Consider the following 22,588-nt stretch of genomic DNA (forward strand, 5'->3'; position numbering starts at 1 on the left):
CCCTTCGGAATGGAAGCTGGCCCAGGGTGGAAGGGGTGCCTTGGCTGTAGCTACCCCATCCATGGCCAGTTTGAAGCAGAGCTGGATGCCTGACCACATGGAGGCCATGCTGTGTGTTGTTCAGGTACTGGTCTCTCTCCCGGCCCTTAAGTGATTCTGGGACACTTTCGTGGTGGCATCTTACCTTTTTCTGCTTCTTTTCACCTGTGTTTGCTTCCCCTGGGCTAAGTGAAGGGCAGCAGCTGGGTCTGCCCCCGTGGCCAGGACTTCCTTGGGGCTCAGCCACCCCGCCCCAGCCGGCTCAGGGTTCCTGTTTCACAGAGAAACAGGGAAGTGAGGAGACCTAGCCCCAGCACCAGGGGAGCCCCTCCCTCGCCCAGCTGCACCAGGCCAGCCTCCATTAGGGGAGGAAACAGTTGCTGTTACATTGTCTCCAGTTCTCACTTGGTGTTTGGCACCAAGTGCCCAGCTTGTGATTTGAGGAAGTGCCTGATGAGTTGATGAAATTCCCGGGGCCCAGGCTAGTGGGGGAGGAGCAGCCAGCAGCGTTGGGATTTGCTTAGTCCCTTCCTACTCCCCCTCTGATGAACCTTCTTTGCTCTCCGTCTCAGCCCTGGCACCAAATAATGATGAAACTGGAAGGCACCTTAGATGCCAGCTAGAGTCCAAACTCCTGATTTTACAGATGTGGAAATTAAACTCCAGAATCCCAGAATCTTGGAGTTGAAAGGAAGTTCTGGGGCCATCTGGTCCATCTTGTATCTGAGAAGGGAACTCCTACAACCTCTGAGGTCCCTTCCAGCTCCAGATCTGGGATCAAATTGAAGATTTTTAATGATGAGGAGCTCACTAGCTTGTGAGGCAGGTTGTGTCATTTTGGGACAGTCTGAATTACCATGAAATCATTGCCCAGATGAAATCTAAACCTGCCTCTCTGCGCCTTCCATCCATTGCTCCTCATTCTGTCCTCTGGGGACGAATTCAGCCCTCCCTCCCACGTCACATCATGACAACCATAGAAAGAACCTGTGATTTCATTGGTGTGGGACTTCCCTCTAGTGAGGCAGGAGGCAATGCAGTGATAACTTCCAACTCCAGAGAGATACATGACACTCAGAGACGTTTTCTGACTGGCCCATGGTGACAGAACTGATAAATGCAGAGAAGGGATGTCAGCCCAGGTCTTCTGACACCAAGTCTATCTCTCTGTCCCTCCTTGGGCACACTGGATGCCAAAAGGAGACGTCCCAGCAAAGATGTGTCCGGCATCTGTGCAGACACCATGTTGGAAAATCTGGCAAAGATGTTATTATGTACCACCTTGGGGCTATCTGACCTCTCCAGATCCCTGCCACTATTTGGTAAGGACAAGGCCAGGGCCACTCCTCAAAGAGGCAGAAGCAAGGCTGGAAGGCCTCCTGTGTTCTCCGCGTTGCATTTACTCATCTGCCTATATGCATGTCATTGCCCTTGGGAGAATGTGAGCTTCCTGAAGTCAGGGATTGCTTGGTTTTGTTTGTGTTCTCAGTGCCTAGAATAGTGCCTGACACATAGGAGGCATTTAATAAATGCTTATCAAATGAATGAATGGAAGAAAGTACGGCCCTTCATATAGTTGAAGGCAATTTTCCTATCTTAGATCACCCTTCCACTCTCAATCCTCTCTTTTTCAGGCTAGTCAGTCTGAGCTCTGAAGCCTCTCTTCTGGGCATGCTCTAACTTGTCAGTGTCTGCCTGAAATGTGGCCTACAGACCTAGGCAGAGGACAGTGGGACAATTACAGCCCTCCTTGTGATCATTCCACTTCTCTAAATGTAATCTGAGATTTTCTCAGCTTTTTTTGGTTTGGGGCTGCCAGGTCACACTATTGACTCATATAGAGAGCTTATAAGCTTCTGAAACCTCGAAGGTACTTTGCACAGACCTGTTGTGGAGGCCTGCCTCCCTGGGCTGGGTTTTCTGAGACTATTCTGAGGCCCTGAACCAGCCAAACCTCATTGCTGTGTGACGTTGGACACCCACATGGCTTCTCTGGCTCTCCCAAGATGGGATTGGTGATAGATCACAGGATGTCAATGTTAGAAGCTACACTGGAGGCCATCTAGGCCCCTCAGCTCTTTATCTCAGGGCTCTCATCGGGGACCAGGTGCACAGTGGACAAAAGCCAACCCTTCTATCACATCCCAGACCCAACCAAGGTCACCCAACTGGGAAGTGACAGAAGTGCTACCTGAACCCAGCTCCTCCTAGCATAAAGCCAGTGTCCTTCCCCTGGTATCAAATTTGCTCTGATTGGCCTACCCAGCCTTCACTTAGAGGCCTCCAGTTCTGAGGAACCCAGATGGTAGGAGGCTTTTCCTGATCTCAAAATGAAATCTGCCTACGGACTACTTCTTTCTACCCCTTGTAGGGTAAATTCTAGGGAGTTCTATCTTCTGGGGCCAAGCAGAGCAAGAAAAGTACCATGGGAAGGATATTGGCTTTAGACTAGGAGAAGCTGGGTGACCTTGGTTGGGCAAGTCACTTAAGCTTCCATGGCCTCTGTTTTCTCATTTGTAAAATGAGAGTTGGATTCGATGGCCTCTGAGGTTCTTCCAGCTTCAGATCTCTGACCCTCTTCCATATGACAGTCCTTCAGTTACTTGAAGACACATATAGTGTTTTCCCTAGGTCTTCTCTTCTCCAGGCTAAACACCACTCCTACAACATCCCTTGGATCCTCACATGCCATGATCTCAAGGCACTTCCACATCCTGGCTCCTCCTCAGGATGCCTTCTGGTTTTTTGGTGTCCTTCAGAATTCTGAAGCCTTGGGTGAAAGGCACCCAAGCCAAAGGCAGCAGGAGCACTAGCTCAGGGGATTAGGGAGGGCTCAGTGCTAATGAGGCCAGGGGCACAAGTTTTATCCAGGCTAGTAAGCTCAGTTTTGATTCCCAGTACCAGAGTCAGCTCCTGATTCTGGCTCAGCACTCATGGGCCCACCAATACACCCACTTGGGCGCCTGCCACAAAAGCCACAGGTCCAAGTAAGCCGACTCCGAAGGGCTCAGAGCTCTCTTTGTCAGAGCTTGCATCAGTGAGCAGTACAGGATATGAGCACAGGTGTGAAATGGGGGAGAGTAAAACCTCCTAGAAGGGGGGGGGATTTGGGGGAGGGAGGAAGGGGGAACGGAAGAGGAAAAGGGCACTTCACGAGACTGAGTGGGCAAGGGCTTCCCAGTTTAGTGGGTGCCTTCAGGAAGTCCTGAACGAATGCTTCTTTGAACCTGAGTGCTCCCTTCTGCTCAAATGAGGACAATGATTCCTGCTGTTCCCAATCTCTGAACCAATGGAGAGGATAGCTGTGAACATCCTTTGAAAAGTTTCAATATTTACAGCATCTCTTTTTGTGATAGCAAAAAATTTGAAACTGAGGTGATGCCCATCAATTGGGGAATGGCTAACAAGTTGTGGCAGGTGAATGTGATGGAATACTATTGTGCTATAAGAAATGGTAGGATGGTTTCAGAAAAACCTGGGAAGACTTACATGAACTGATGCAGAGTGAACAGTTGATACAATAACAACAATATGGTAAAGATAAACAACTCTGAAAGACTTAAGAGATCAATGCAATGAACAGCCACAATTCTGGAAGACTCATGGTCAAATATGCTACCTACCTCCAAATAGAGAGGAGATGGACTCAGACTGCAGATCGAAATATATTTGGGGTGGGGCATGGCCAATATGGGAATTGGTTTGCTTGATTATACATGTTTGAAACAGGAAAAGAAGTTGCAAAAATGTTGGTCAGTTTTGTTGAAATGTTTCTCTTTGTCATGAGGGATGGCTTGCTAGGAAAAGGAGGGTAGGACTGTCATTGACTCCTGATAAAGATTCCTACACCTGGCACTTGGTCCTAACTGGATGCCTTTGACATGGGTTTTCGTGGAGAAGCTTTCTGTGGTGGAGAGATCACTGGACTAGGAGCCTGGGCATGACCTGGATTTGAGTCTTGGCCCTGCTACTAACGTGCTGTAGGATTTGGGGCAATTCCCTTTCTCTCCCTAGGGTGGGACTTGACCATTTCTTCTCAGGACTTTTGTGTTCTATTTTCTAAGGTCCCTTCTGGCTCTGACACATAATTTTCTAAGCTTTATCCTAGCCCTTACATTCCATGTTCTGAGGTCCCTCCCAGCTCTGACATTTGCTTTTCTAAACTCCCTCCAAGTTCCAGCATTCCCTGTTCTAAGGTCTTTCCCATCTCTGGTATTCTGTGCTCTAAGCTACCTTCAGTTCTGCAGTTCTCTGGTCATATCCTCTCTCATATCACAGAACTTCTTAGCATCCTCTCTGCTCCATCACCTTTCTCTAACCCCCTCCTCAGCTTCCTTCCCCCACTCCAGCCTCATTTCCTCTCCAGCCTCCTCCCCCCAACCTCCTTTATCCTTAAACTTTTCCTGCATTTCAATTAATTCCAAGGAGAGGCGAAGGCCTAGGGTGGGAAAGGGAGCTAGCAGGGGAGACGAGAAGGTGAGGGTAACAGTTGGCACCAGCTGAAGATGCTGAAGATAGACCTGAGCTGAAGAGGGCCTGGAAGCTCAGGTCCAGGGAAATCCCTGCAGGGGATGAGCACTGCTCTGAGCTGGACCAAAGGAATTCTCCTCTCCTCCCCCGCCATGGTTGGAAATGGGGAAGTGGCATCCAAAGGTCCCTGAAGCTGAGGAAACCTTCGCTGGGAAGCCGACAGGCTTAGAAATCAGCTGAGGAAGAACCAGCTCGGGCCAAAGAGAAAAAGTTGCAAAGAAGGTACCCAGAAGGAGCCTGACAGAGACCTCTGTTCACTTGTCCTTAGCCCAGGGAGGAAGGGGTAACAGTGGCCTGAGCTCTGGACACTCTTTTCTGTGGCTTGGAATTCTGGGGATGGATCCTGATGAATCCATCAGGATGGATTTAGAACCCTGGCCTAATCTTACTTTAGGCTCTTAGACCAGAGATCTAGAATCCTAGGACTCTATATTAGATTCTTAGACTAGCCTCTAGGCCACCTTTCCCACCCCGGCCCGAGGATCATTTCAGTGCCCCAAATTAGAATTTTAGAATCCTGTTTAGATTCTAAATCTAGAGCTAGAAGAGTCCCCAGAAACCATCTTGTCCAACCCCCTCATTTTAGAGATGAGAAAACTAAGGCCCAGAGAGGGAAACTGACTTATCCAAAGTCAGACAGGTTAGTAAGTCTCAGAGGTAGGATTTGAACCCAGGTCATCTGACTCCAGCACCAGTGGGCATTCCATTGTACCACAATGTTTATAAAAGCAAGGAATTTGAAGGAAAGTGGGTACCCATTGGCTGGGGACTGGCCGAGAAAACTGGTATACAAATGTAAGGCAATGGGATTGCGCTGTAAGAAATGACAAATGTGTAGAATTCAGAGAAACTTGGGAAGATTTGTATGAACTGACATTGAAGAAGGGAGCGAGCAGAATCTAGGAAACAATCGTCATGCTGCCTACAATAACGTAAAAGAAAACAACAATGGCAGATTTTGGAACTCATTGATGCAGTGACCTCTCAGAACGTCCAAGGACTCAGTACGATACGCTCCCTGTCTCTTGGCAGAGAGCTGTTGGACCATTGGTGTGGAATGAATGAGGTGTACTTTGTCACGTGTGGCTAACACATTGATTTCTTTTGCTTGACTTGTTATGAGAGAGGGTTCTGTGAAGGAGGGACCATAGGAGCATAGATTTAGAACAAGGAAGGGATCATTAAGGTCATCTAGATCAATCTTCAGGTTATTTCACAGATGAGAAAACTGAGGCCCAGAGAGGTTGTGACATGCCCAAGGTCTCATAGGTAGTAAGTAGTGGAGCCAGAATTTGAACCCAAGCCCTTTGACTACAGACAGAGACCTCTGACTCTTTCATTGAAAAGTGAGAGCAAATATAAAAAAGTCCACTTTTTAAAAGCAAAGCCCTACCTTAGACTCCTAGCCCAGATGTCTAGAATCCTGGAAGTCCCTGGACTCCTTTGGGCAGGACATCCTGGCCTGGGGCCAGGGTCAGGAAGTCTAGGATGGGAAGGCCTCAGACTTAGTAGGGAAGGGAGAGGGAAAACCAGTTTCAGCCTGCAAGTTTCTTCCCTAAAGGTTATAAGTGTGACGTTTTGAGGCAGGGGGCTTGAACTTTCAATGCTGGTCTCAGGCCTGGGGGGAGTGCTGTGAGGTCTCCTCACTATAGGCTCTGGCCCAGGACGGATGCAAGGCTAGCTGCCACCAGGACAGTCAGTGATGCCGGAAGCTGGGCCCAACTGCTGTTGTTGCTCAGGGGCTCTGTGTTCTGCAGGAGCCACTCGTACTCCTGCTTCAGGTCCCGCCGCTGCAGCTCAGGACCAATCTTTTGCCGAATTGTCCTATAGTATTGGTTCAGGTACTCCAGCTGGGGGTTGCCAAGGAAAAGACAGAGTGGTGTGAACCAAGGTGTTCAAAGCCAAAGTTGTCTGAGGAGGGTGGGGAGGGGAAGGAAGCTCTTCTCCCCAGAGCCTCCCCTATGGTCCCTTCTGCTGCCCTCACAGCTCATTCGCCACCCCACTCAGGCCATGCTATCTGAGTTACCGAATGAGGACCAGAAGCATCCTCCCACCCATTGTCAAGCAACATGGGAGTTTATTTTTACAAAGGCCTCTGTGCAACAATATTTCCCTCGACAAAATTATGTAAATTATCAGTGACTTTCATTGACCATGGCATCACAGGATCCTAGATTTTGAGCATCTCAAAGGCCATCTAATCCAACCTCCTTTTATAGAAGAGGAAACTGAGGCCCAAAGATGTGAAGGGCCTTGCCCAATGTTGCACAGATAGCATATGTATGTCAGAAGTGGTATCTGACCCTACTTCCTCTACCTCCCAAACCAGTGCTCTTTCCACTGTCTTCCAAGGCCATTCTGAGGCAGGCCAGCAAGGCAGGTATGTCTATTCAGCTACTTAGTGACTCTTATAATATCATAACTAGGAGGGACCTTGGGCCATAGAATGTTGAATGTCAAATCTAGGACCCAATTTGTAGATCATCTATTTCAGCCTAGTCCTTAGACAGAGGAGGAAGCAGAGTCCTAGAGAGGGGAAAGGACATGACCAAGCTCATCCAGATAGGTAAATAGGAGAGGCAGTACTCAAATGCAGGTCCAAACCACCCCACTGGGCCCTCACTGGCCCTGGACAAAGGGTCTGGTGGCTTCTGGGATGGAGCTTTTACCTGCTCTGGCAGCAGCAGACTGGTATCGATAAGGTTCCTGCTGTACGGTACCAGGGACACCACCTCAAAGGCCAGGAAGGACCCACCGTACTTGAGGGCAGAAGAGAAAGTGGAAGGAGAGTAAGGAGCTGAAGGCTAGGGTTAGGTGAAGACAAGCAAGGCCTCTGCCCAAATCAGCTTCAGGACTATAGTGTGTGTGTGTGGCATATGTATGGCATGTGTGTGGTGTGTGTGTATATGGTATATACATGGCACATGTGTGGTATGTGATGTGTATGTGTGTGGTGTGTGGCATGTGTGTGATGTGTGTGGTATGTGATGTGTGTATGTGTATGGCATGTGTGTATCGCATGTGTGTATGTGGTGTGTGTGTGTGTGTGTGTGAGAGAGAGAGAGCGAGCGAGAGTCGGGAAATGCCATCAATCCAAGGGCTTGCAGGGGTAGTGGGTGGGGTAGGGTCTTCTTGGCATTTAGTTCCCTACCACCAGCTTATAGTAGCAGCAAAAATGAAAACACCAGCTTCTACTTCTGTAGCACATTATACTTTATAAAAGGTTTTCCCTGTGAGGTAATGAGTACAAATACTCATTATGCCCATTTCACAGATGAAGCAACAGTCTTGGAGGAAGGGAAGTGACTTGGCCAGGGTCACCAATCCATTAAGTGTCAGAGAAAGACCTCCTGACTCTCACTCCATCACATTTTCAGTACAACAGGCGGCCATTCACAGCTCTCCAAATTTTAGTGCCTGCCCCTCCCCTCCACCTTCCAAAGAGCTGAGAAGTTTCACCTGTTTCCTAGAAAGCCAAGGAGGCCTCACAAGAACTGCTTGTCCACTGTCTCCCTCTCCCCACCTGCTTGGCCTCCCTCTGTCCCCACACTTGGCTGTATCCATGGCACAGCCTCAGTGGGAAGTTACCTTGGTCTGGGCTTCTACCACCAGGACCACGTCTTCAATACGGATCCCAAATTCTCCATCCTGGTAGTAACCGGGTTCTGGGGGCAGAGATAAACCAGTGGGGGCATGTAGGGAAGGAGGGTTTAGGGGAGAGGGGGAGGGAGAGGCCCAAGATGCTGACAGGCTCAGGCTGGCCCTCTGGCCCTAGGAATGAGTGCCATAGCACGACAGGATCATATCTTCAGACATTTGCCTGCCTCTTTCTCCATTATTTTAAAGAGAATGAATCTCAGGCCCAGGGAGGACATTAAGAGACTGGCTCTTCTCTTTCCAAGTCCAGTGCTCTTTCCTCTATTCCCAGAGGGAAAACTAGGGAGGTGCCACTTGAAATCTGTCCCAAGGCCTCGGCCACAGGAATGTAGAAGGGGCCACATTTAACCCAAGCTAAGAAGTCATTACAGTGACCAATTCCCCTCCTGTTGTTGGGCCATGTAGTCCAAGCTCTGGTTTTTCCAGTAGTAATGTATGGCTGTGAGATAGCCAAGTGCCACGAATTGACGCTTTGGAATTGTGGTGCTGGACAGGACTTCTGAGAGGCCCTTGGACAGCAAGGAGATCGAATCAGTCGATACTTAAAGGAATTAATTCAGGCTGTTCACTGGAAGGTCAAATCCTGAAGCTGAAGCCTGGTGTGTGGACATGACTGAACAACCATCCCCACCACTGCTGAGAAGCCCTTAGAGTAGAATTTTCCTCATACTCAACTGATTTTGTCTTAATTACTTGTATTATTGTCACATAATGAATTACAAAGTTGATTAGAAGGGTGTTTCTTGCTGCTCGCCCCAGGGCCCAAAATACTAATTACAATTCTGCCTAGCACACTTGGGGAAGGACCATCATCTATACTCTACCCAGCTAGGGAGAGTTGTCACATAGGCCATAGTTAGGGGAAGCAGGTTCCATACCTATGGATGTGAACATGCCTTTGGTCATAGCAATGTTGCTGGATTGGAATCCCACTGGCCCTGGAAGCGGAAGAGAGAGACGTTGTCACCAGGTTATCTTTGTGGGCCCAGAGTACAGTTAGGAACAATGTGGGAGGCTCAGTGATGGAGGGGAGGGTTGGGGGGGCTCAGTAAAGAGATGACAGGCTCAGGGAAGGGGAGAGGAGGGAAGCACAGTGTTAGGAATGATGGCTCAGCGAGAGGATTAGGGGCTTGGTGAGGGCAGTGAGGGTTTAGTGAAGAAATGTCAGGCTAGTTGAAAGGGATGGGGGTCCAATGAGACATGCCAGCCTAGGCCAAGGGGATGGCAGCTCAGTGCCAGGAACGGGGTCTCAGTGAAAGGATTAGGGGCCGAGTGAGGCAGATGAGGGCGGTGGCCTGAGGCCTGGGAAGATTTCTCAGGAAGTCACAGCATTTTGGAGCTGGGAGGGCACTCACTCCCATGCTGCCCCAGGCCCAAGGATTCCTAGGACAAATGGGACTAGGAGTAAGTGAGGGGGACAGCTGGGGCACTGCCTGCTCACTGGGATCTCAGGGCGAGATTAAGGGAGAGTTGTCCTGGGTGGGAGGAAGGTTGGGCTCATGGTACTGGGGGACTGATTGAGAACAGCAAACCATAGGCTTGTAGTTCTAGAGCAGGAAGGGCCCTTCAAGGCTATCTAATCCGACTCCCTCATTTTGCAGATGAAGGTCAGAGTTGCCCAAGGTCACAGAGCTAGACAATGGCACATCTAGCACTCAGAGCTCCATCCTCCCAGCCTAGGGAGCTTCCTGGCCTGCCAGGTCACCTACATTCATGCACGGAGAGGAAGTTGCCAATGCCATGCCCCGTGCCATGTCCATAATTGAGACCAGCTTCCCACAGGGCTCTTCGGGCAAAGGCCTCCACTACTCGCCCTGGAAGAGAAATGGTACTGAGTTACGGATGCCTGGATATGGCTGCTGGCCAGATGCCCTCTGGCCTCACCCGCTTTGCCTCCTTGTTCCAAGGCCAACCTTCAAGCTGGTTTGGACTTATTGGAGAGAAACAAACTGAGCATGGGTCCAGAAGCAGCGAGGATGGCAATACCGTGAAAGAAGGGCAAGGGGAGGGAGGGCAGTGGAGCTGAAGCTAATCGCCTGGCACTCGAGGTTTGCCCCAGTTAGGTCTTTCTGGGCTTCTTCCCTCTTCCTTTCCCTTGCTCCAGCCAGGCTGGCCTCCTCACTCGCCCTTCCACCTGCCGCTACCCTTCTGCTACCCTCAGTTTGGCTCAGGCCCTTCTTCCTCTCCCAGGCCTCCTACCTGGCCTTCCAGAACTAGCCCCACCTCCCAGCTCCCTCCAGGAAGTCTTTTCTGACTGCTCTTGGTCACAAGATCGGCGCTCCTTCCTCTGACTTTCGAAACAATCTAGCACTTGTTAAAAAGTGTTACTCTCTATCATTCTCTCGTTGATCATAGGCTCCTAGATCTAGAACTGGCAGCAGCCTCAGAGGCCATTGCCCTCATTTCACAGAGGAGGAGGCCCAGGGAGGGGAAAGTCATACAGGGGACAAGTGACAGAGCCCAAGTTTGAACCTGGCTGGATTTGTTGCTTTCTGAATATGGGGTCCCAGTTTTGTGCTATGATGTCTTTCAAGTCCTGGGTGATGGGACAGCAGGGAGCATAGGCCCAAAGCCCCAAGGTGGGTGCCTAGTGGGGAAAGGGAGACCACAGGCCCATCTGGCTAACCTCTCAACTGTCCTGAGATGGAATCCCAAAGCTGTGTCTGAGACCCACCTGATGTGGATGAGGGGAAGACAAGTCTACACAGGTCGATGTTTCCCATCAGCACCCTGGTGTAGGCTTCCTAGAGGGGACAGGACAGGTCAGTATACAGGAGATCAGTGGCAGAAGCAGAGCAGTGGGACCTTGGAGTTGGGAGACCCAAGACAGCAGCAACCTGACTGTTAGCACATGCTCATGGGGACAGAGGAGACTGGGGGAAGTGGAAGGGCCCTTAGACACCACTGAGCCCAGCATCCTCATTTAACAGAAGAGGAAACTGAGTCCCAGAGAGGGAAAAGAACTTGCCCAAGATCATGTAGCTAGTAAGTGGCAGATTCAAGATTTGAACCCAGGTGTCTTGACTCCCAGCCAAATGCTCTCTCCACAATACTGTATGTGGCCTCCCAGATCTGCCATTAGCTAACTATGGGAATGTGGATGGGTAGCTGGCCTCAGTTTCCTCATCTATCAAAACATTCAAATTATCTTAGATGGAGGACACCAGTTGCTTATGAATACAGTAAGAACTGTCCTGGGAGCCCAGAGTTCTTGTGCAGCCCAGAAACTTGTTCTGTAACCTTGGGCAAGTCCATTTCCTGCCCTCAGCCTCGGTTTCCTCATCTGTAGAGTTGGACTAGATAATCTCTAAGGAAGGGCCCTTGCAGCTTGGATGCTATGATTCTTTGTCACCTTGGACAAGACCCTTCCCCCGTCTGGGTCTCAGTTTCCTCATGTGTAAAATGAGGAGGTTGGGCTAAATGGCCTCAAGGTCCCTTCCAGCTCCAGATCCATACCTGTACTCCAAGATGCTGCTTCTTCTCCAGGTAGAAAGGGGCCCCGAATGCCAGACTGAGAAGTTGAGATATAATCTGATAGGCTATGATTTCTACATCTATGTAAGTTTGTAGGGTATGACAGAAGGCTCTAAGCCCCCAGAGAATAGAAGTTACCAGAAGGTGTTTTGCAAGAAATGATTTTAGATGATGGTGGTGATAATGGTTGCCCCTGCCACTGAGATGCTGCTGTCCTCAATCAGATCTTGACCCAGAGCCAGATGGTCATCAACATTTATTCTTGTGATAGGGACTTCCGTGGCAGGCTCCCTCATATCACCTTAGATCCCTTCTCTTCGAAGGCTCTAACTCAGTAGACCAAATCCCAGCTCCTCAGTGTGGCATTCCTGATCTGACTCCACCACAGTGATCCAATGTGAATTCCCATGACTCCCCTACGAGACCTCTCTCTTCTCTCCAGGTGATCTCCTCACTGTTTTGTGCCTCTGCATCTTTGGCTTATACCATTCTTGGCCCCTAGAGTCTCTATGTCCTTCCATACTCCATCTAAAACTCACCTGTTCTCCAAAGTCCTCATGAAATTCCACTGCCTTCAGGAAGCTTTCCAGGATTACTATACCCCACACTGCTGTCACCTTTCTCTGTATTCCTGTAGGACACACAGCCATGTGGCTGAGCTCCACCTGTCTTGGTTCAATGGTGACTATCATAGCCTTCTTCATCTAGAGTTGGAAGGGACTTCAGAGAGCATTTAGTACAACCTCTTCCTTTGACAAAAGGGGTAACTGAGGCCCAGGGAAAGGACTTGCCCAATGTCATACAGCTAAGCAAGCTCAGATGTATGATTGGAACCCAGATCTTCTGACTGCAGAACCAGTGCTCCTTCCCCTGTACCATAGTGCTTCTTTCTTGTGGAGGATGAGGTGGAATTAATACCCAAAGTTTGACAAGTAGTGGCATCAATGTATGTGTGTATGCAAGCATTGTGTGTGTGCATGTGCACGCATGCATGTATGTCTGCTTGTCCATGCATGTAGTGTGTATGCACATATGTGTACATGTGTGCATGTGTCTGTGATGTGTATACATGTATGTGTATGTATGTGGTATGTATGTGTGTTGTGTGTATACGTGTGCATATATATATGTATGTGGTATGTGTGTATAAGGTGATCTGAATCTTTACTTGATTTCCAAACTTTGACTAGCCTATTAACTGTTGCCACATGGCTGTGCTTGGCTGAGAGGAGGAAGCACTCAGAACATAGGGCATTGTGGGGCAAGGATTGAGTGGCTGGGGCCTAAAAACTTGACCTTAGGGCATTCATCAGGCTTTAGTTGGATCATATGACTGATGGGGTTTCCTCAAGCTCCACATTTGCTGTAGAGCAGTGCCAGACAGGAGGAATGTGGGTAGTGACCACCCCACCATCTTCAAAAAGAGCAAGTAGCCACTTAAGCAGCTATGTTGGCTTCAGCCAGACTGTGGAGGGTTTTAGATGGTATGCCAAGGAACTGGCATTTTACCTAAGGGCAATGGGGACCTCCTGATGGTGCTCTAGGAAGATTACTTTGGGAGCTGTGAGGAAGATGGGATGGAGAGGGGAGAGCCTGAGTCAGTTAGCACATCTTATCAGAACAGCCCAGGGGAGCAGTGATGAGGGATTGGCTCAGGGTGGGGCTGTGTGAGCATTGAGAAGGGGATAGATGGAAGAGATGTGTGGAGATAGAGTCAATAAGACCTAGAAAACGATCGGAAATGGAGGAGGAGGTAGAATCAGTGAGACCTAGAAAATGATCGGAGACGGAGGAGGATGCATAGGGTTGGTTTTCAGCCTAGGTGATTGGAGGGGATGGTGGTGCCATTGGCAGAAAATGGAAAATCTGGAGGAAGGATGAGTTTAGAGAAGAAAGTAATGAAAAGAATTTGCTTTGGACACATTGAGTGGGAGATGCCAATGCTAGATCCCAGCAGAGATGTCCAGTAGGCAGTTGGTGATATGGAAATGGACATGAGAGATGAGATGTAATCTACATAGAGACAAGCAGATGAGACAACCAAGGGAGTGTAGAAGGAGAAAAGAAGGGAGCCCAAGGGAGAGCTTTGGGGAGTCCTTAATAGGCAGGAGATGGGTGATAGAATGGCAGAAGGAACAGTGACAGAAGTGGGAGGAGAAGCAGGAGTTTGGTTGGGCAAGGAAGAAGAAATGAAGAATGCCATACACCTCCCAAGAGACAAGTGATGGCTTCATGATGCTCAATGAGACGCATGTTTTTGGACCTGGCCAAGATGGGAGTTTGTTTTGTATGATTATGCATATTGGTTACAAGGTTTTTCTCTTTTTTCCCAGGGAAGGGGAGGTAGGAAGGAGAGAAAATTAATGTTTAGTTGAAAAATATTAATTAAAAAAAAAGAAAAGGAGGGAGAGGAAGAAGGGAGGGAGAGAGAAGAGGGAGAGAATGAGACTATGGTGAAAGGGGTAAGGTCCCAGCATGAAAGGTCCAAATGGAGTTTTGATGTCTCCCCACTCCAGTAATATCAGGCTCTAAAGCTGGGAGCAGAAAGTATATGTAAGAGGGGAGAGGCTGAAATGCTCAGATCTGCCTTGTACCTTTTGGAAAGAAGAAGGGATCCCCCAGTGGACCGTTCTGGTGATATCTGTTGTTCCATCCCTGTAGGAGAAGGAAAAACCCTTTGGTCACATTCCAACCTGAGTTTTGTGGTGCTGGGAACCCATGCAGGTAAAGTCTATTGGGGGACCTCCATTGCCTGGAGGGGCTCAGCCCACCTCCCTTGGCTGAAAATGGGAAACTAGGTGAGGAGAAAGTGGAGAGATCAAGATTAACCATCATAATGCATGACCTTGCATCGATACAGGGGCTTGCTTGATATAATTGATAGAAAGAGGGAATAGAGACCGGACTTGTGATTTCACTGGAACAGATATTCCTGGATGGAGAAATTCCCTGTAGCAATGCAGGTCAGCATCGCTGCAATTTAGACTCTTAAAGAATTGTACTGAGGAATACAGTGATTCCCGCAGGGCCAGATAGCAGGCCATGCTCCAGAATAACTGTCTGCAAGATGAATTGTTCTAAGTTGAGTCTCGTTTGAAATTCAATGAAGTCATTGAATGTCAGAGTTGGAAGGGCCCTTAGAATATGAAATGTCAGACCGGGAAGGGACCTTAGAGATCATTTAGTCTGATACCTTTATTATTTTAGAGAGGAGGAAACTGAGGCCTGGAAAGGTCAAGTGACTTGCTCAAAGTCACATAGCTGGTAAATGGAAGAGCTAGGTTTCCAGATCTCCAATCCACTGGGCTCTATTATCTCTATTTGACTCATTTTGTAGCTATGGACACAAGTTACTAAGACAAATTTTTCAGTTCTGGGAGTTCTGCCTGCCCTATTTCTCCCCTGGAGGAGTTTAGGATCCCTGGGTTCCCAGGAATCAGGTCACTGCGGGGGCTCTCCTTCTGATAAAGGCAAGAAAAGGAAGAGAGATGACCACGAACCAACCCGGCCTCTCCCTGAATTGAGTAAGCCTGAAACTCCAACCAGCCCCTCTCACTCATCACTCCCACAGCTTCCTTTCCCTTTTGCTAGGACGCTTTCCATGATTTCAACACTCATTGATGGATGGATGTGGTCAGTTCATCTCTCTGGGGCCAATCCTGCTCTTGCTTGTACGCTCTGCTTAGGGGCCACCTCCCCCATGGAGCTCACCCCAGCGACCAATGTTCTTTCCCTTCTCCCGTTGCCCTGATCTCCCCTTGGCCTTGGTCACGCTTGGTCCCCTCGCCCCTCCTTGCTTCATACTTAATTTGGGGAGATGCTATATCCCTCCTACTAAAAGGTTAGTTCTTTCCTATGCATCTTTCTCCTCAATCTTTATTTTTATTCTTCTTTTTCATTATGTGTTTGACAAACATCAGCAGAGATGAACATTTCCACAGAGGATGAACAGAAAAACGGATTATATATGACACTAGGAATTTGTCATGTACATTTGGGGTTTTAAAAACTATATGTTCATTTGAACACAACAGTGCCAATGCTAGCCTGCTTGTCTATGCCCCCTTCTGAACTTCCTTCTGCTCTATGCTATATATCGTGAGAATGTTTCGTCGACAATCTTTTCTTTCTTTGGCATTGCTACTCCTCAAATCTCCGCCATGACTAGAAAGTTTGTAGGTGCCTAGATCTAGAGGTGGAATGGAGTTCAGGGGCCATGTAACCTCCTCATTTTGCATATCAAGAAACTGAGGCCCAGGGAGGGGAAGGGACTTGCCCAAGGTCACACAGGTATTAAGTCTCAGAGATGAGATTTGAATCCAGGTCCTCTGACTCCAAAGGCAGCAAGGTGGCTCAGTGGATAGAGTGCTGGTCTTGGAATCAGGAGGACCTGAGTTCAAATCTGTCCTCAGACACTTACTGTGTGACCCCGGGCAAATCACTTAACCCTGTTTACCTCAGTTTCCTCATCTGTAAAATGAACTGGTGAAGGAAATGGCAAACCACTCTAGTATCTTTGCAAAGAAGAAGTACGACACAACTGAAAAGCAACTGAACCCTGACAACCTCTGATTCCAGACCTAGGGTGTTTTCCACTGTGCTTAATCTGCTGCTTCTGTATTTACTCATATTCATATATGTTGTCTCTCCATCTCCGACAGAATGTAAGCTCCTTGAGGACAGGGGCTGTTTTGTTCTTTGTGCTTTTCCCCCCAGCACCTAGCATATAGTAGGTGCTTTTTAAATGCTGTTGAATCGGTATGACTTCTGCAGTCGTCTATGCTGGCAAACTGTAACCTGTTGTGGAAGACTTGGATTTGGAACAGATCTGGAACAAGTCTTTCCAGGTTCAAAAGCATTCTGGACTTGGAGGCAGGTAGATCCAGGTTCGAATCCTTGCTTGGCTACTTATTACCTACTGTGACCTTGAGGCAAGTAATTGAACCTCTGGGGACTCCCATTTCCTCATTTATAAATAGGGGCAAGGGTAATAATTACCCATCTTATCACTGATGTGGAAAAAGGCACCATAAGGAGCCAGGCAGGGGTTAATCCTTTTTGTGTTCTGGATCTCTTCAGCAGCCTGGGGAAGCCTTTGGACATCAGAATCATGTTTTTAAAAGCCAATATAAGATCCACAGGATTATAAAGGAAACCCACTTATGTTAAAATGTAGTGAACACAATATTTAAATGACAAGTGAGGTCTATCATTATCATTACTACTACTACTACTACTACTACTACTACCACTACTACTACTACCACTACTACTACTACTACTGTTACTGCTACTACTACTACTACTACTACTACTACTACTACTACTACTACCACTACTACTACTACCACTACTACTACTACTACTACTACTACTTTCAGTCATTTAAGAGCCAACAAAGTATGCCCTAGCAGAAAAGTCAGCCCAGCAAATGAATTCCAAATGAGCAGTCACCTGTATGAGCACAGTCCTTGTTTATATATGAACGGGCATGCTGCCTTACTCTTATACAAGATCCCACTTTTTTATGGGTGTCTTAGAACATAGAATACCAGGGCTGAGAAGTACCTTAGAATTCAATCGACTTCAAGCAGCATTTACTACCTCTTCACTTTGAGCCAGGCACAATGGCAGTCACTTAAGGGGTACAAATGCAAAACCAAAACAATCCCTGCCCTCAAGAAGCTTAAGATCTTCCTTGGGGGGAGGTTTCTAGAATATATACCTATCAATAAATACCAGGTTATTTGAACAAGGAGAGACCACTGACAACAAAGAGGATCAGAGAGAGCTTCATGGACTGAGAGTCAGGCTGAGAAGTAGAGGAAGTAAGGATAGATGATTCCTTCTAAGTGTTTAGCAGTGACAGAGAGAAGAGCTATAGGATGATAGTTTGAGGGGGTGGTTGGGTCAATTGAAGGGGTTTTTTGTCTGCTTTTATTTTAATTTTTTAAGGCAGAGGAAGATATGACTACATTTGTAGGCATCAGGGAGGGAACCAGGACAGAGGACAAGATTGAAAGATGACATGGAGAGGAGGAAATGATCGATGGGGTAAGCTCCTGAAAGGAGGTGCCATGTTAGAACGTAGAGTCATAGAATGTTACAGCTGGAAAAGACCTTAGAGACCATTTAATTTACAAATGGGGAAACTGAGATCCAAGGAAGGGAGGTGGCTTGCTCCAGGTCATTTTTCTTTGTACAAAGTACATTTCACTTTGCATAAGCCCATGCAAGTCTTTCTAGGTTTTTCTGAGAGAATCCTGCCCATCTTATTCCATTATAATCACATACCACAACTTGTTCAGCCATTCCCCAATTGATGGGCATCCCCTCAATTTCTAATTCTTTGCCTCCTAAAAAGAGCTGCTATAAATATTTTTGTACTTATAGGTCCTTTTCCTTTTTGGGATACAGACCTAGTAGTGGTATTGTTGGGTCAAAGGGGTATGCATGGTTTGATAGCCCTTTGGGCATAGTTCCAAATTGCTCTACAGAATGGTTGAATCAGTTCACAACTCCACCAACAATGCATTCATGTCTTATTTTTCCCACATCCCTTCCAACATTTGTCATTTACCTTTTCTGTCCTATTAGCCAGTCTAATAGGTATGAGGTAGTACCTCAGAATTGTTTTAATTTACATTTCTTCAGTCAATAGTGACTTAGAACATTTTTTCATATGTATGGATAGCTTTGATTACTTCATCTGAAAACTGATCATATCTTTCGACCACTTAACAATTGGGGAATGGCTCTTATTTTTATAAATTTGACTCAGATCTCTATGTATTTAAGAAATGAGGCCTTTATCAGAGAAACTTGCTTCAAATTTTTTTTCACAGTCACTATTGCTAACTGTATCCCTCCATCCTATCCCCCCATTTATTCTATTCTCTCTCTCCTTTCACCCTGTCCCTCCTCAAAAGTGTTTTTTATTTCTGACTCTCCCTTCCCCCAATCTCAGGTCATTTTTCTTTTGGACTAAATCCAGGATTTCATTGATATAGAGAACTCCCAGTGGGGAAATTTCCTCTACCAATGCATATTGACAAGTGCTCTGCAACTTACAGAGATTTGCTTCAAGTCGTATAGTGAATCAATTGCAAAGCCAGGACTAGAACCCAGGACCTCAATGCCTAGGCCATGGCTCTCTCCACTATTGCAGGGGTTCTTAATCTTGTCCATAGATAGATTTCTGGGGTCCAGGGGACTTGGATGGAGAAAAGACTGCATCTTTATTTCAATATAATTTGTTTCCTTTGTGGTCCCGTGTATTTTATTTTATCATTTAAAAACATTATTCTAAACAGGGAGGTCCATAGAATGCCAAAGGGATCCTTGGTACACAAAAATGGCAAGATGCCCTGCACTATACTCAGTTGTATCTTGGTATATCTATTTTGTACTGAATGCTCCCTGAGGGCAGGGAGTGGAGTGGTAGAATTCTCTTGAGTTCCTCCACAGGTCTGAGGCAGGGAGAAGGGAAGAGAGAGTGCCTACATGGGTTGGACAGACCTGAGGAGGGGGGATGACTTACCAATATTGCCCTCCAGAATCCAGCAGGTACATCTCATCTTGGGACAGGCTGCGGTGGATCTCTTTGGTTGGACTGAAAATGAACAGGGCAAGAGCAATGTGAAAGAGCAATTTAAACCTGTTCTCCTGCCCCTTCTTCATGTAGCTCCAGGACTTCACTATCTATCTATGGCTGGATTTAGGCATAGAAAGACTACATGGCCACCCATATGATATGAAGATCACAGAAAGGAATCCCTTGGGTGGAGCCAAAATGGCAGATTAGGGGCAGCCACCCAGCTGAGCTCTCTTCCAACATTCCTCTCCAAACAACTTTAACACTTCAAATCAAATTTTGGAGTGGCAGAGCCAACAAAAGGTCAGGGAGAGACATTTTTCTGGCCTAAGAAAACTTAAGAAGTCAGCAGGAGAAGTCTGTGACACTGGGGTGGAGGCCTCTCCGGAGCCCCACACACATGGTGGCAGCCAAAGCAGCCACAACAGCAGTAGCAGCTTTGGGAGCTCTTAGCCCAGAGACGAAAAGGGGGTTGGGCAACAGAAAGAGGTTACAGGGGACCCTTTGCCGGTACTCGGTATAGCTGATGCTGATTGGCTCTTTTGCTCATATGTGGCTCTGGGTTGTAGTTCCAGAGCACAGAGGAGTCCTAGGGGTTAGTCACAAGGGAACAGGGGGTGGTTGCAGTTCTGAAGCAAGGAAGAGTGCTAGCACCTGTGGCCCCAGTGGACCAAGAGTCCTTCCTGGGTTAAGACCAGAGCGCGGACCAGGAAAGCAGTGACCATACCTCTCCCAGGATCATACCGGTTTAGAAGCACCAAAAACTTGCAGACCTCCAGAACTAGCTCTGAAAACAGCAGCGTGAAAAAGCCTGAAACTTGGGACAGTGCTTCCCCACCCCCAAGTGAGCAGAGCCCATCTTTAACATAAAATTCAAAATCAAGAAATAGGCTGGAAAAATGAGCAAATCACAAAAAAACCCTACTACAGTGGCAGGGAAGACCAAGATATAAACTCAGAAGACAATGGTGTGAAAACAGCTACAATCAAAGCCTCAAAAATGTGAATTGGACCCAAACCCAACAAGAATTCCTGGAAGAGTTAAAGAAAGAGATGAGTGGTAGAGAAAAAATGGGGGAAAATGAGAGTGATGCAAGAAAATTATGAAAAGATAATTAGCAGCTTGGTAAAAGAGGCACAAAAAATACCGAATAAGAAAACACCTTAAAAGACAGAATTGGCCTAATGGCAAAAGAAGCACAAAAATCCACTAAAAAAACACAACTCCTTAAAAAGCAGAATTGACCAAATGGAAAAAGAGGTACAGGCAGTTTTCAGAAGAAGAAATCAAAGATATCTATAGTCATATGAAAAAAATACCCTAAATCACTGATTAGAGAAATATAAACTAAAACAATTCTGAGATACCATCTCATACCTGTCAGAAATGACAAATACTGTAGGGATGAGGGAAAAATAGGGACACTTAATGAACCGTTTGTGGAGTTATGAACTGGTCTAACCATTCTGGTGAACAATTTGGAACTAGGCCCAAAGGTCTATAAAACTGCATACCCTTTGACCTAGAAATGCAATGACTGGGTCTGTATCCCAAAGAGATCAAAGGAAAAGGAAAAGGACCTATTCGTACTAAAATATTTATAGCATTTCTTTTTGTGGTGGCAAAGAATTGGTAATTGAAGGGATGCCTATCAATTGGGGAATGGCTGAACAAGTGGCGGCATATGATTGTGATGGAATAATACTGTGCTATAAGAAATGATGAGGAGGGTGGTTTCAGAAAAACATGACAAGACCTATATGAAATGATGCCAAGTGAAGTGAGAAGAACTGGGAAATCATTGTACACAGGAACAGCAATATTGTAAGGATGATTAACTGTGAAAGACTTGGCTACTTTGATCAATACAATGGTCTAAGACAATTCCAAAGGATTCATGAGGAAAAAATGCTATCTGCTTCCAGAGGGAGGACTGATGAACTCTGAGTGCAAATTATACTTGAAGTGTAATTTCCTCACTTTATTTTTTTTTGCTTTTTTTAAAAAATATAGCTAATGTGGAAATATTTTGCATAATTTCACTTCTATCATTTGTTGTTTGCCTATTCAGTGGGTAGGAGAGGGGATGGAGGGAGGATGAGAATTGGGAACTCAAAATTTAAGAAAAGAATGTTAAAAATAAGTAATAAATTACAATGTAAAAAAAGAAAGGATTCCCTTCTCTTCCCCTTCCTACCTCCCTGCAATTCCCTGTCTTTGGGGTAAAAGCATTGGCCCTTTAAAATACATGTATATTAGCTGAAGAGAGGTGGGGAGGAGGAAGAGTTAGTCCTTTATCAATAACCTAGTATGAATTAGTAAGCCATATTAGCTAGCTGGCAATCAATAGAGCAGGGCCCTGAAAGGACAAGACACAAGACTTATTCACTAGTCTTGATGAGGAAAGGAAAAGGAAGGAAGATAGAGCCATAGGATAAGGTAAGGGGAAGAGCCTTAGAACTTCTCTAGCCCAATCTCCTTGTTCTACAGATTGGGGAAAGTGTAGTTGGGGGAAATGACTTGTCCAAAGTCACACAGATAGAGTAGAGAACATGCAATGTGACATCTGGAAGAGAACTTAAAGGTCACCTAGTCTAACCCCATCATTTTTTTTCAGCAGGAAAGTAACTTAGCCAAGGTTAGGCAGAGTCAGTAGCAGAGCTGGGGCTAGAACCCAGGACGTAGGACTCCTAACACTGCCTCCCCTCCAATATCAAAGGTTGAAGGGGAGGACTGTGGAGAGTGTGGGTGGGGGAAGGGGGTTGCATAGGGATTTCCAGAGACAAATTTGATCCATACCAATTGATTTAGGGCTGATGTGACTTGGGACAAAGGCTGGGATACATTACCTCCTCCAGGATGGGAACAAGCATAGAGGAAGCTTGTCTGGTGGCAAGGGAAGGACTTGCTTGACCCACCCCCAGGTGGGGCCTTGGAGGGTGAGTGGGAAGACTCCAACCAAAGCCCCACTATGGCTCAGCATAAGTCCAGGCAAGTTGGAATGGCTGGGCTTGGTGACGGATGGTGGGTGTCAGGAATCCCCACTATCCATGGACTAGCCTGGCTAAGGGCAGAGAGACATCACCAGATTGCCTGAAGGGGTGTGTGGGAATTTTTCTGCCTTAATTACTCATGTAGACAATCCTCTAAGGTGGGCAGGAGCTAGGATCTGTCTGCAGAGGGAGAATCCCCCTCTTCTCCTTGCCCCAACTAGGTCATGGGTACAGTGGAGTACAGATGAGCAGTGATGAGACCAATGAACTGGGAGTCAGGACCAGTTTAGCCACTTAGCA

At 47.0% G+C, this 22,588-nt stretch overlaps 1 protein-coding gene across 1 annotated transcript in view; it reads right to left on the reverse strand.

Annotated features, from left to right (window-relative positions):
* Positions 1-5,404: 5,404 nt before the first annotated feature.
* The window catches only part of XPNPEP2 (X-prolyl aminopeptidase 2), a 47,926-nt gene continuing 30,742 nt past the window's right edge, over positions 5,405-22,588 (reverse strand). The window contains exons 14-21 of the mRNA XM_036739922.1: positions 19,241-19,312; positions 14,295-14,355; positions 10,901-10,970; positions 9,936-10,040; positions 9,105-9,164; positions 8,158-8,234; positions 7,239-7,328; positions 5,405-6,419 (exon numbers count right to left, since the gene is read on the reverse strand). Of these exons, the coding sequence (XP_036595817.1) occupies positions 6,216-6,419; positions 7,239-7,328; positions 8,158-8,234; positions 9,105-9,164; positions 9,936-10,040; positions 10,901-10,970; positions 14,295-14,355; positions 19,241-19,312 (739 nt within the window). The 3' untranslated portion in view covers positions 5,405-6,215. The remainder of the gene's footprint in view (positions 6,420-7,238; positions 7,329-8,157; positions 8,235-9,104; positions 9,165-9,935; positions 10,041-10,900; positions 10,971-14,294; positions 14,356-19,240; positions 19,313-22,588) is intronic.

Source organism: Trichosurus vulpecula, chromosome X (assembly GCF_011100635.1).
Source record: "Trichosurus vulpecula isolate mTriVul1 chromosome X, mTriVul1.pri, whole genome shotgun sequence".
Taxonomy (NCBI): domain Eukaryota; kingdom Metazoa; phylum Chordata; class Mammalia; order Diprotodontia; family Phalangeridae; genus Trichosurus; species Trichosurus vulpecula.